Below are 14,299 nucleotides of genomic sequence, written 5' to 3' on the forward strand. Positions count from 1 at the left end.
TATAACTGAAAGTATTTAAAGATACCATGTGATAGTAAATGAACTATATCACACATAGGAAACCCAATCCCAGCATTTATTAAATAAAAATTACTTTCAGAAATTTCCGATTGTAAAATATTTTCTTACCTTTAGTTATACAAGTGAAGTAATCGTTGTCTCCTTCTTTTATTGGTTCACCCGCTGCTTTCCGTTTGTCTGGGTGATGTTTTAAGACCATTGCTTTATCTACAAAATGAGTCAGATTTGTCACTTCAGGCATCAAAACCAAAAATAAGGATGAGCTAAATACAGACCATCTCCAAAATTGCAATGCTAATTTTAAAATCTTTTCTTCCAAGGTGAAATGCGTGCTTATTAAGTGTGAAAATTAAAGAGCAACTGAAACAATTATTTTAAGAAATCAGCCAAAGTGCCAGCACCCAAAGACAAATATATAATGTTTTTGTATATTTATACATAGGTATTTTTTCCCTTAAGGATATGCTTTAAAGAATTTAGGAGTGCCGAGGGGTGTAGTTCAGTGTTAGAGCCCTTGCTTATTAACAAGGCCCTGGGTTGAATCCCCAGCACTGCAAAAAAACAAGAAAAAATAAAAAATTAGGTGCGATCATACTGTATGTATAAATTTATATTGTTTTTGTTTTAAGTTAATATTATATCATTTGCCTTTTTCCATTTTTCCTGTCAACTCTTCAAACTTCCCTTTTACTAACTGTTTAGGACTACATTTCAAGTAGAATTGTCATAATGTAAGCATTTCTCTACTGATAGAAATTGGAATTGTTTCCAATCTGAATCACCTTGAATATTACTATTTTTCCACATTTAGGACTCTTTTTCTGAAGATAAATTTATACAGAAGTGAAATTAGTGAATAAAAATATAGGAACAAGGTGCATTCCAAAAATTAAACTATTTCATTTTTTTATGTGTACATCCTTTTCACCATAGTCTTAACTAGCACAGGGTCTAAAAAATTTATCACTAGAGATATAAAATATCACTGATATAAAATTATCACTGGTGCTCAAAATTTTTTGTTTGTACTTTTCATCTATCTATAGATAGAAGGGTTATCTGTTTTTATCCTTAGTTTGTGTCACTTCACAATAAGATATTAGCTATTGAGCATTTGTGAGCCAGGCCTATTTATCTCAATAACTATGAGAAAAGCATTATTTGTTTCTTCATTTCACAGATGAGAAAAATGAGACACAGAGAAGTTAAGCAACCACAATTTTTGCAACCTGCACAAAGTTATGGCCAAGTCAGGCTCTGATCCAAGCAGTCTATGAATCCTCAGCCTATATGCATGCTGCAACTCTTTACATTCAATATCTGTTGCTAATGTTTTCCCCCAAATGGTGTTGTTCGTTTTTTAAAATTCATTTTTATTTATACAATTACTTATCATTTCCTCTATAGCTTTTTCCAGTATTTATAATTCTTCTAGTATCACAAATATTTCCTATGCTTAGATTTAAAAACAATGAATCCCTTAAATCTTTTCTGGAATTTAATAGTCAAAGAGGTATTAAAATTTTGTCATTTCTTAAAATCCTAATATAATCAATAATACTTCCCTTTTCCACTGATTTGTAACGTTTCCTTTATCACAGCAAATTTTATAAGGGCTTGTTTTGATTACTCATTCTTGTCCCAGGACTGTCCTAAAAATGGCTATAGCTATCTAATATATTTGAGGGTAACTGCCAAAAAATATAGGTCTGCTACATTTTAACTTATTTATTTTTTGGTGTTACAAATAAGATTTATTCATAGTTTCTCTTGAGCTCTGTTTGCTAAGTCTTCATACTTGGGCTGCATTAATTTCACAAAATGAAATGTTCCATGCTAGGGGTGTAGCTCACAGGCAAAGCACATGCTTAGTACAAGTGAGGCCCTGGGTTCAACCCCCGGCACAGGAAAAAAGAAAAAAAAAAAAAAAAAGGAAGAACAAAATGAACTGTTCCAAAACAGTTTATGTTCAGCATGAGCATTTTCAATTCCTTTAACATATGAAATATTCACCTGAAAAATTACCTGGGCCTAAAAATGGTTTTTAGAAGATAATTCTTTGGTAACTTTAAAAATTTCTTCTTCAGTTTTTACTGAAATTTTCAAATTCACTGCATATAAGAGTAGTCTCAATTAAAAGTATCTTCTATAATGGTTTTCATCCTTTGCATATTTCACTATTTGTTTTTTTCTTCTTTATAAAACCCATTTTGGAATATTGTTTTATCTCTTCTATTTCCTTCCTCCATCTTCCTTAGTGTTGTTCTCTTAAACAATGAATTGAAAGTCTACTTTATTTTTTCCCCTGTTTTAAAGAAAGTAACATAATAGGTTAAGGCAATGAACTTGCTATGGTATAATTCTAGTTGCCGTTCCTTTAAGTTTTGACAGGCAACAATCTTAATCTTACTTTTGCATCCATATACACAATTTTAATTTTTTAGGCCCCCAAATATTTTAAAATTTCCCAGTGATTGTTGTTCTGTTTTGTTTTGCATCTTATTCATCTGGTTGAGATAAAATTTTAAAAAATACATTTAAGAACAAAATGTTCAGATATTAAGTATTCAATTTAATGAGTTAACAACTGTATATACACATGCAACTACAGTTACAATCAAAAGAAATGTATACCATTTCCCTTACCCAGAGTTCCTTTGCACCCCTTCCCAGGTGACTCCCATCCCCTACCAACTAAGGCAACCACTTTTTGATTTATAACACCACAGATTACTTTTATGTTCTTGAACTTCATATAAATGAAACCTATAGTATGCTACTGTGTCTGTCTTCTCCTGCTCACCACCATGTTTTGAAACTCTTGAGTATACTAGTAATGTTATTTTTTATTGCTGAGTAGGATTCTATGTTCTAAGAGCAATTTGCTTATCCATTTTCCTGTTGGTGAACATTAGGGTGGTTTCCTATTTATGAACATTTTGAATAAGGCTGCTATGAACATTTGTGTGGAAATTTTTTACTCATTTTTACAAGGGTTCAGAAGTGTGACAAATACATTTGTTTTCCTGAAGTCCAAGATCTTCCTTCTAGTTAGGTGGTCATTTCTCTACTAGCACTGGAAAACAGGCATTTTAAAATTCTAGCTGGTTCAAGCAGAACAGAAATTTATTAAATGTTATTAGGTAGTTCACAGAACTTTTTCTTTTAAATATTTATTTTTTAGTTGTAGTTGGACACAATACCTTTATTTTATTTATTTTTATGTGGTGCTAAGGATCGAACTCAGGGATTCTCACATGCAAGGTGAGAGCTCTACCACTGAGCCACAATCCCAGCCCAGTTCACAGAACTTTCATGGTAACCAAATTATCATGTTTGGAAGCTCATGACTCAATTTTTACTGGAAAGTTCAGAAACATGTTTATCCCACCACTGACACAATCACTGTGCCTCACAACTGTTGATACTGAGCACAAGCTATGACCCCTGTCATGTAGCCAGTGAAAGCCTTAAATTTCACTATGCAGTGCTCTTCCCCCCTTGCCAGCAAATGGATTCCTGCAGCACAGCCTGTTGTTCTCCTTTGACTCTGAAGTGTGTGCTGATTAGTGACCTAAGTCATTTGTCTATATATTCTAAATCTCAAGCCATACATATTTTTAAAAATCAGGTTAAGCTTTCTGATTTGTAGTTGTTTCTTATTTCTTCTTTAGGGACATCTTGCATTTCTTTATTCTTTTCATCTGAATCTTGGGAACATTCATTAAGGTTGTCCCTGGCTTTACTGTATTTTCTAATTATACATCAGCAATTTTTTGTAATTTTATATTCTGCTCTCAAGTTTTTAGTTTTCATGCAGCCTCTACTTATTTCTCCCTAATCTCCCTCTCCAATGCTGACCTCACTGTAGTACAGCATCTTCGTATTTCATTGACAACATAGACACTTCTTGGGTTTTCTTTTAAACCTCAGGATAAAGTCTGAAAGATATCTTACTTTTTTTTGTAAAAAGGATCAAGTTTGTCTCTTTTTAGGCTGCACTATTTTTTCCTACACTGATTTTTCTGCCTGATCATCTTTAGTCACCCATGTGTATTAGAGGCTTCTATCATCCTACTTATAAAATTGTCCCTGGGAGGGACTGAAGATATTACCCAATTTAAGAAAATAATGTAAAGAGAGCCAAAAGACTGGCCAACTTGGGAAAAAAAAGAAAAAGAAAAAGAAACAAAAGTAATCTGGGAACAGCTATTATACATTTACTGAAATTTCAGCCAGGCACATTGCCTATAATCTCAGTGACTAAGGGGGCTGAGACAGGAGACTTGCAAGACCCTGATTCAATATAAAAAATAAAAAGAGCTGGGGGATGTGACTCAGTGATAGAGCACTCATGGGTTCAATCCCCAATACTGCAGTAAGGAAGGGAAAAATAAATAATTTCAGGTTTTCTTTTCCCTTCCCTCACCCATGAAAAACAAGTTTCTCAGGTATTCTGAGGCTACACCAGTAAAGGGGCTTTTATTGTATGATCACATTGGTACTATTAAAAAAAGCATTTAGGGCTGGGGATGTGGCTCAAGCGGTAGCGCACTTGCCTGGCATGCGTGGGGCACTGGTTTCGATCCTCAGCACCACATAAAAATAAAATAAAGTTGTTGTGTCCACCAGAAACTAAGAATAAATATTTTTTAAAAAGCATTTAAATATAATTTTATTTTTAAAAAGCTTGAAAGTTTTTAGTTTTAAAATATCACAAATAAATCTGGAATATCCAAATTATCTGATTATTCAAACAAATGAAAGCTATAATATGCTATTGTATCTGGCTTCTCTTGTTCAACATCATGTTTTAAAAAGATTATAAAACCTACACACCATTTGCCAATGTGTACCTCAAGAACAAAATTACATAATTTATTTTTTAATTTATTTGGTACTGGGCATTCAACCATGAGCCTCATCCCCACCCATGTTTTTATATTTTATTTAGAGACACAGTCTCGCTCAGTTGCTTAGGGCCTCACTAAGTGCTGAGGCTGGCTTTGAACTTGTGACTCTCCTGCCTCACCTTTCTGAGCCACTGGGATTACAGGCATATTACAGGCATGTTACAGGCATGTTAAGGCATGCACCACCATGCCCGTCTATACACAATTTATATACTAAAGTGTGTTTTGTAATATGATCTAAGAACGCAAAAGATCTTAAGTATTATCAGACTTACATTTTTATTATGCTTATACTATAATAATCATGGATTTGCAAACACTAACTGCATTTTCACTTTCTGACTAGACTTTCAGAAAGCAGTAAGTAGCAACGGTCTATTTTATACTTCTCTAGTTAACAGAACTATTTAAACTGTTTAAACTATATAGTTTATAGAGGTAGGGAAAATGACACTCTCCTTCTGAATAAATACTAATATTCAACCAGGGTGGTGTGGAGTGAATTACAGTTCCTTTCTTACGGTTAACAATCTGCACAGGTATTGTAAGACTTCCACTACAGAATACTCAAAAATTAATTTCTACTTTGTCAAGAAAAAGTGTGGCCTTAACAAAAATAAAATGAATATTTCCTTATAATTTTTGCTCATTTTTTATCCTTTAGAGAAAGACAAAAGAATTCCTTCATTTTAAAATGGCAAATATTTTCATAGTTCAAAAATAAGTTCTAATTTTTTTTATAAATTTGTGTGCATCATGACATATGTAGTACTTATATGCTATTTTTATAGTAAGACTCTGCAAATACTTTCCCATGGTAATTCCTGGCATTTATGTATATTACAATAACTATTTGTATACACTAGCATATGTTCTATCTAAAATCATGCCAGCCTTTTAAGAAATCCAGTAATAAGTATAAAATAATCTGATAAATCCCTTCACTACTAAAAAATATTTGTGATTTTCCTAAATATAAGCATTAATGGGAAAAATTGAGTTTATCTACTAAACTAAGTCTCAACCAGCATTTTTCAACGTAAGTTCTTGTTTAGCCATGTTCATCCAAGCACAGCACTTTCTCTTCTTGGCTGGACTTGACTCCCTATTCCTTTTTCAAATGGCCACAATCTTACCTCCTCTGACCTCAATATCCATTCTCTACAGTGGAGGGCAGAACATTCTCCTAAGATAAAACACAGAAAACTAATCACCTTCACCTTTTTCATTAAACTTCACTAATCAAGGTGTTTAAGGAATTATGTCCACAGAAATGAAAAGAACAGGACATTTAGGCACATTAAAGGATGGTGTCTTTTTAAGGTATATGAAGTCTCAGTTCCCAACATTTTCCTCCCCCGATATTTAATCTTGTAAAATAAAGTAATAACAAAGCACTGGACTCTTGGGCAGAGGAAAGGGTGATTTTGACAAAGGTGTGACCTAAAACCACTAAATAATATTGAAAAACCAAAGAAACAAAGCAGGGCCCCCACTAAATACAGCTGCCCATACTTCCAAAGAGAGGTAAAATATTTTTAATAGCTTGCTATTGGAGTATTTTTTATCCTGCCTGCCTGCTCCCCACACTTCTTTCTCTCTCTCTGTCTCTCCTTCCCTCCCTCCTTCCCACACACTCTCTCTCACAAACACACACACACACACACACACACACGCACACACCCAAACTGATTTTTTAATCCCTAATGAGAAAGTCCATACATCATTAATTTTTTTCTGGTTATGAAGGCAAAGGAGACCTTGGTCTTACATTTTATATTGCTATGACAATTATTACACATACTGTTAAATGTAGAGATATGGCAACAGATTATTACCCTGCATATTTTTTCAAAATAACATTTTCTATAACAAATATATAATTACTTCAAAATAACTAAGTACTTACGAGCTGCTTTGATCTGTCTCTGTGTAGCTTTGTATCTTACATGGCCAAGTCCAAGCACTGCATAATGATCTTGGTTCTGATAAGACACAAGAGAGTCAAGTTTGAAACGGAGCGATATATCCTATCCCTTTATGGTACCCTAAAACAGTATTTCCCACAGTGAAACTTTCATGGCAGGAGTCTAGTGAGAAGTTCTGAATAAAATAGGCTCTCTGGTCATGTAAGTTTCAGAAATGTGAATTACTGTATAGCCTTCTTGATAATTTCTATGCACATAAGCCTAATAAGGGCTCCAAAAAGTCCTCCAATTACAAAAAGGAAAACAAACACAAAGAGGCCCGTAACACCTAGCATTTTCTAAAATTACTTGAAAGTAAACTTTTCTCTCTCAACATCTATTAATACCCTGTAGCCCTCTGAAATCAAGGTACATCTAGGAATATTTCAGAACCAAAGGGAGCATTTTTTACAGTAGCTCCTCTGGTTGGGTCAGTGGACAATGACAGCACAAAATGAGGAACCATGTGGAGTAAAGAAGGTAGGCTGAGTAAAAATCAAACTAAGGGAAAAGGTTTCTGTGGATAGGAAGTACCTGCTTTCATTTCTCCTTTGGTTAACATCTAGTGAATTTATAAGCTTAGGTAGCAACTAGAATGAGGGCTCCTTACAGAACTCAAACTGTGCATTCCATCTTGGAGAATGAAGATAGCTATCAGGTGAAGAGGAAGAGGAGTTGAGGGCACACAACATTGGAGAAAAAAGTCAAATAGGACTGACTAGTTTTCCTTCAAATTCAAGATACGAACATCACATGGATAGATCCTTTATTATGTCTGGAAATCAGTTCACTCTTCTACTTCCTAGCTATTTCAAACATTCTGTCCTCTAGCCTTCCCTCATACTTCACACACCTTTCTCCATCCCCAAGCCGACACTCGTGACTGCTGCTTAACTAAAAAGCAAAGCTATCCCAAACTAAATTAGATGTATAATAGGGTTTTTTTGTATATCAATTATACCTGAAGAAAACCATTAAAAATTAGTATTATCCTACTTAAATGTCAGAATCTACCAACCTCCTTGCACTTGGACACGTTCTCCTTCCCTACTTTCACAATTGAGAAAGCCTTTCCTGTCATGATGAATTACTTCAGCTTCCTTTGTTTTGAAATCCATCCTAAGCTTCTCAGGTTAGCATCTTTCACCTTCTTCTAAATTTCAAGTGGATTATTTTCATCAATACATAAGATGCCATTGTCTTTCATCCTTAAAAACCCTTCCGAGGCCATCCTTCCCCAAAGTTCTGCTTGTCAGTTAAACTTCTTGAGAAAGCTGTTCACACCACATTCTTATCCTCTTGCATTCATTTTTCAACCCACTTCAATCTAGTCTGCTTTGACCATTCTCACCACAGGTGCTGAGATTTGTTTCCATGGGTATTTTCACCCTCACTTGACTTCAACTTCCACTGGCTGTCCTTGAAACATTGTCTCTTTTAAGAGTTAATGTGAATCCATTCTCCACATTCCCCTCCACCTTCCAGTGGACATTTTTAGTCACCTTTACTGGCTTCCTGAAGACTTTCAAAGATCAGTTTTCGGGTTTATCTCTCACATTGTATAAAATGTGCAAACAAGACCTCAAGGTTTTATCCAACGTGATGATATAATACCTAATACTCGATACATGCTGAAGACCCCCAACTAACTCTAGTATAGACCTCCCTTCTGATGGCCAGAGGTATAGAGCAACTCCCTCTCTCTAACCTTCTGGCCTATGACCCTCTATTGGTGTTCTAGTTCACTGAAAATGCTGAGCCTTTTCTCACTTCAAGGCCTCCTAAGTTTTTCTCCCTGCCTGGCATATTCTCTTTGTACCCACCCCATTCTTATCCTTTAGGTCTCAGCTTAAATGAGACCTGCATTTCGACTTGGTTGTTGTTTCCTCCAAAGTTCTTGAAAATGACCAGGCCTTAAAATGCTGACCACTATTCCTTGCCCTTCCCTCTGCCACAGCAAGTTGCCTTCTTTCAGTTTCTTCTTTCTGCCTTTGCATACTCTCTACATGCAATACTATTCTCTTTCATCTTTGCAAATCATTCATGTTTTGTCTTAAATGTCAACTCATAGTCCTTTCCCATCTACTCAATCTAAATTAGTCACCTAGACAGTTTATTCATATCACCCTATTCTAATTCTTTGCCTGGAGCTTACTGGACACATGTTCTGCATTATTTTTTGTCTGTTCAATGTAACATAAACTATGTGGAAGCAACAATGCTGTCTTGTATGGCATAATATCCTTGGTACTTATAACAGTGTTTGACAAGCAGCAGAGGCTTGATTCATACTTAATGAGTAAAAATAATTAATTGAACACTGAATCAACCATTACTATGTTCTGATGTCATTTCTATACCTAAGACTTTTTTTTAACTTCAACATTCCCCTATTTTATCTTCTCCTGACCTTGCCTTCACCCCAAGTTACTATCTTCTCTTTCTTTACAATCCAGCTATGACAGTATTTTATACCTACATCTCTACATTCCCTGATCACTCCTCAACCCACCAAGAAATTTGTTTTCAATCCTTTTACCAGAATAGCTTTCAATGAAGCCATGTATACTTGTTTTCTCAAATTTAATGACCTTTCATCATTTCATGTTCTATGAGCAACCCTTCTCTGAAGCAGTAACACTAATGAATGCTTTTCCTTCTTGAGACTTCTTCCTCCCTTAGTTTCTAGAAGAGTATAGTGCCTAAAATTCAACAAATCTTTGTTGAACTAATACATTTCTTTTATTTCCCTATTTTTTTTTTCAATCCTCCTTAGTATCATTTGCTTTTCCTTTTCTTCCTTCCCCTTCAAATAACCATGTCCTTCAATGTTCAGTCCTTTTCTTTTGAAATTGATGACAGGAGAGTCAGCTAACAGTTTCTGAGTGCTTATTTGCTTTTCTCTTGAGGGTTTTATTTACATGCTTTCCCCCATTTAATCCTCAAAACAACCTAAGACACAGGAACCTTATTATCCACAATTTGTTTAGCATTTATCATGTGCCAAGCACTAAATGCCTTATATGTATCATTTCATTAATCCCCATTACAACCTTGAAGCTGTTAATAATCTTACTGTTTTAACAAGGGAAATGAGACATTGAGATGTCCAATAAATTTCCTAAGGTCTCAGTGCACAGAGTGATGGAAACAGACTCCAATTCAGGCACTTTAATTCCACAACATACACATGTAATACCTGTTTGTCTATATTCTTCTCCATAGCTGATGTTATTCAATTTCTCACAGCCTCAACTACCACCCTGTGCCAATGAGTTCAAATGTCTTTGGCTCTAGTATCTCTTTGGGGTCACAGACCATCTATATCAATGTGGTTATTAGAGCTCCCCCGCTCCCCCCCCCCCCGAAGTACTGGATTGAATTCAGGGATCCTTTACCAATGAGCTGGCTTTGGACTTATAATCCTCCTGCCTCAGCCTGCTGCATTGCTGGGATTACAAGTGGTTCCACCATGCCTGGCTAGATCCTCTTTTTTTTGGGAACTGGGGGTTGAACCCAGGGCTTTGCAAATGCAATGCAGACACTTTGCCACTGAGCTACATCCCAGCCCCTAGAACCTCAATTTTTGACAAAGCTAAATTTGGATACAGGTAACATCCTCTACAAAATTCCTCATCCTACATCTTAGTGTTTGTTACTGACTCCAGCAGGTCACTAAAGTCAGAATGCTGAAAACCTTCTGAATACCTCCCCTTCTCTTGTACCATACAAGTAAGGTCACCAAGGCCTGGCAATTATGTCTTCAAAATAAATAAATAAAACCTGTTTCTTCTTGTTCGAAATCCAGCCACAATTTTAGTTCATCTCCTTATTCACAGGCTTGGATTACTGCACCAGCCCTATCTCAGTAAATTATTCACTCTCCCTCTAGGTCTGTCCCCACTTTCAAGCACTTTTTTCTTCTACTAGAAAAATCATTTTTCTACAATTAGCTTAGAAACTTGATGACTTCCTACTGTCCGGAAAATAAAATTTTAACTCCTTCTTCAGCATATCATAAAAAGGATATAATAGAGTTTGGTCTAGAGTACATTTTAGGCCTAATTCCTCACAACCATCCCTATGTATCCCACTCTACTCATTTTTAATCCTCTACAGTGGAACATGTTATTTCTCCTTTGTATCTATACCTATCTAGTTTTCTTTGATTCACTAACTGCCACTCATCCTTTGAAGACAGCTTAAAAATAATCTTTCCTGTGAAACCTTTCTGGATTTCTACTATGGCTAGTGCTATCCCAACTCTGGGCTTAACAATCAAAAAGGGCTCAATTATGCTTATCTTATACCACTTAAAAACATGGATGGAAAATCATGGGAATATTGCCTATGTCAATATGCACTGACTGAGCAAAAGATTTGATTAAATACCTTCCAGTCTTTTGGATCAAGTGTTTTCAGCATGGGAAACTCTTCCAGCTGCAATTCCTCATCTTCTGATTCCTCTGATAACTCTTTCTTATCCTCCAGTTCCTGAAAAGAGGCAGAAGCATTTCTGGTTCTCCTCTTAACAAAAGCTTCAAACCATCTTCCCACAGGTTCAACTTGACAGAGTGCAGAGGCTGTGATTGAAATTGGTAAGAGAGGCTTCAATGTATTACATGAAACAAGTCTGTTTCAGGGCAATATATTTTCTTAGGAAGATTAAAACAGTGATGCCATTAGAATATAATTTTAAAATCACCAACTATAAAAATAATTGCAGTCATCCTATTTACATGAGGGGTAGCAAGAAATTATCATTTCTAGTATCTACAGAGTATTCCATCAAACTTGTCCAGATAACTAAAAAAATATAAAACCATTCAATAATGTCCATAATAAACCAATACTTTTCTGTGGATAAAAGACTGGTAGGGAACAGGAAGAAATGTTGCAAATTGCTTTACTTTTATACCAATAATGGAAATGAAGCAATACATAATGATAAACTGTCACTAGGAATTAACCTCCAAAAAAAATCAACTCAAACTATCTCAATTATTAAAATCTTGAATTAAAATAGCTCCTAATAATTTTAAGGATTCACTAGCAAGATTGTTCCTAAAGATAATTTTACAAGCAGCTGATGGGGACTTACTAATGCTGCTGTGCTGTTATGGGATCTAAACTCAGAAGCTATGAGCTTTAATCTAGGTTTGACAGTGTATCTTGAAATGATTCAGAGAGGTCTTCAACTATAAAATGGAAACAATACGTACGTCATTTAGTTCCTAGAAACATTGAGAATGCATAAAAGACCTCTGCAAACTACACTGTTGTAAGAAAAGCATTGTATATCTGTATATTGGTAACTGAAAAATAGCAATTTGGGTCAGGGAAGGGGGATACACTCAAAACCACATTTAACAAGCACCAATGAAAGTGGCAATGGGAATCTGAAACCCGAGACTTCCACAACTTTCCTGAGCTATAAATCTAAAAATCTACAGCAGCAGAACAAGTTTCACTTGTTATGACTGCCTTTAAAGTCTATCTCCGCCAATCTTTCCAGCAGCACAAGGAGGGGTCTTTTAATACTTTAGAGCAGTGTCTGAGTTCTGACGTTTAAACTACAAAGCCGGAGCAAACGTACAGGAGGAAAAAAGTGTTAAGGCTTTGTACAATCCCAGACACGTGGGGTGTTTGCAGCTGGTAGTCTCTTTGCCGAAAGCAAGGAGATGCTTATGGGTATCTTTCTGGGGTACTGGAGAGTTCGGTCCCGAAGTGTTCAGACGGATCCATGAGTCAGCAGCCCCAAGAAAAGGAAACAACCTTAGGGGCAGAAAGATGCCCCCAAGCCGCTCAGTCTTCCAATCTAGAGCAGGATTACTTTAAAGCAGGGAGCAAAAGGGCACTTGTGACTGCTCCACAGAACCCGGAGCTAAATGCTGGGGTCAAGGGTAGAGAAATTACAAGATTGCGAGAGAGAAAACTGAGGTAGGGGCGGCTGAAGCCGGACGGACCCGGAGTTGGTGGGCACGTACCAGAGGTCAGAGGGTGGGTGATGGCGGTGCCCTGGCCGTCCGCGGCGCTCGGCAGGAGCAGCATGATGGCGCTAGGGCTAGCCCCGCGGGCGCAGCGGCTCACGTCCCCGGCGGAAGGCCCTCTGCGTTCCCTCCAGCTCTACCTCCCCGTCCGAGCCTCGCGCCTTGGCTCTACGACTCCCAGGAACCGGCGCGTGGACACGAGCAGCAAGCACTTCCGGGATGGGTCTTTCGTGGTGTGGACGCCAATCCCACCCCCACTCATCCGCGCCAACGTGTGCGGCAACCTAGTTCCTCTACCCACTCAGATCCGGCTGGAGACCAAGGCGCACGAAAGGACGGTTCCTAGACTTATTAGTACCCATGTAGAAAGGATTATTTTTACAAGCCGTAGAAAATAACTTTTAAAAGTTATTTGCATATGTTCTCTCTCTCTCTCTCTCTCTCTCTCACACACACACACACACACACACACAACACACAGTAAAAACAGCTACTTCTAGATTGTAATTTTCAAGATCCTTCTTTATGTATTAGCCTGAACCTAACCACTGATTTATTTTTATTTTTTACCAGTAGCTCTACTTGTACAAATACATACACTTATGTACGTATACCTGTGATGCAATTTGTCATGCTATTATTCGTTTACCAGCATTATCTCTTTTAATAATCATTTGGAGAAAAAAAAAAACACCCTCTAGCGTTAGATTCTATTTCAAGGCCAGCATTATTTTTATCCTGTCCTAACAGAATGAATTTTTATTTCAAGATATTTCCAATGACAAGGTTCTGGGTTTTGTTTGTTTGTTTGAAGTATATTAAAAGTCAATTGTATTTCTACTATAAGCGTCCTTCTATGACTGAGGTTAAAAAAAAAAAATTCAAAACGTGCAACCCCCCCCCCAAACTTTTCCAAAGCTATCACACCATTCTACAGTCCTATCGGATATAAGTAATTTCACTCCCCATCCCCCCCATCGTTGCCAAACTTACTTAAAAAAATTTTTATAGTAACCATTTTAATGGGTTTGAGGTGGTTTTGATTTGCCTGTCCTAAGCAGCTATGTTGAGCACCTTTTCATGTAGTCTGTCCTTTATATACCTTCTTAAGAGAAATGTAGACTCAAGTTCTTTGCCTCCCTGCCTGCCTTTTTCTTTGCCCATCTTAAAAATAAAATTGTTCTGATTGAGCTGGAGGAATTCTTTGTAGTTTGGATATTAATACCCTATGAGAAAAATATTCTTTGTTCTCGTTTATAGATCTATCCATCACTTGTTCCAGGCATTTTGCAAACACTGTTTGATCTGGCGTCTTCCTAATCCTGTGAGGTAAGGAGGAAATTAAAATTCAGAGATTAAACACATTACACAAACTGGCCACACTAACTCGGGATTTAAACTCATCGAC

The 14,299-nt window shown here is 36.5% G+C and overlaps 2 protein-coding genes across 7 annotated transcripts in view; one reads left to right on the forward strand and one right to left on the reverse strand.

Moving 5' to 3' along the window:
* The window catches only part of Dnajc2 (DnaJ heat shock protein family (Hsp40) member C2), a 29,751-nt gene extending 16,187 nt beyond the window's left edge, over positions 1-13,564 (reverse strand). The window contains exons 1-4 of one of the 3 annotated variants that reach the window (XM_005319468.5): positions 12,889-13,564; positions 11,294-11,484; positions 6,844-6,919; positions 130-228 (exon numbers count right to left, since the gene is read on the reverse strand). In XM_005319468.5, coding sequence (XP_005319525.1) covers positions 130-228; positions 6,844-6,919; positions 11,294-11,484; positions 12,889-12,952 — 430 coding nt within the window. In that variant the 5' untranslated portion in view covers positions 12,953-13,564. Of the gene's footprint in view, positions 1-129; positions 229-2,046; positions 2,180-6,070; positions 6,121-6,843; positions 6,920-11,293; positions 11,485-12,888 lie in introns of those variants that run through there. The other 2 variants (XM_040291677.2, XM_013356044.4) reach the window with 2 other exon arrangements.
* The window catches only part of Pmpcb (peptidase, mitochondrial processing subunit beta), a 42,668-nt gene that overhangs the window by 28,043 nt on the left and 326 nt on the right, over positions 1-14,299 (forward strand). For 2 of the 4 annotated variants that reach the window (XR_013435162.1, XR_013435161.1), the window contains 2 exons: positions 1,202-11,499; positions 14,152-14,220. Coding sequence is in view for 1 of the 4 variants with exons in the window: in XM_078040195.1 (XP_077896321.1) it covers positions 14,152-14,211 (60 nt within the window). In the remaining 3 variants the exon portion in view is untranslated. The remainder of the gene's footprint in view (positions 1-1,201; positions 11,500-14,151; positions 14,221-14,299) is intronic. The other 2 variants (XR_013435163.1, XM_078040195.1) reach the window with 1 other exon arrangement.

This window comes from Ictidomys tridecemlineatus, chromosome 2, assembly GCF_052094955.1.
Source record: "Ictidomys tridecemlineatus isolate mIctTri1 chromosome 2, mIctTri1.hap1, whole genome shotgun sequence".
NCBI classification, from domain to species: domain Eukaryota; kingdom Metazoa; phylum Chordata; class Mammalia; order Rodentia; family Sciuridae; genus Ictidomys; species Ictidomys tridecemlineatus.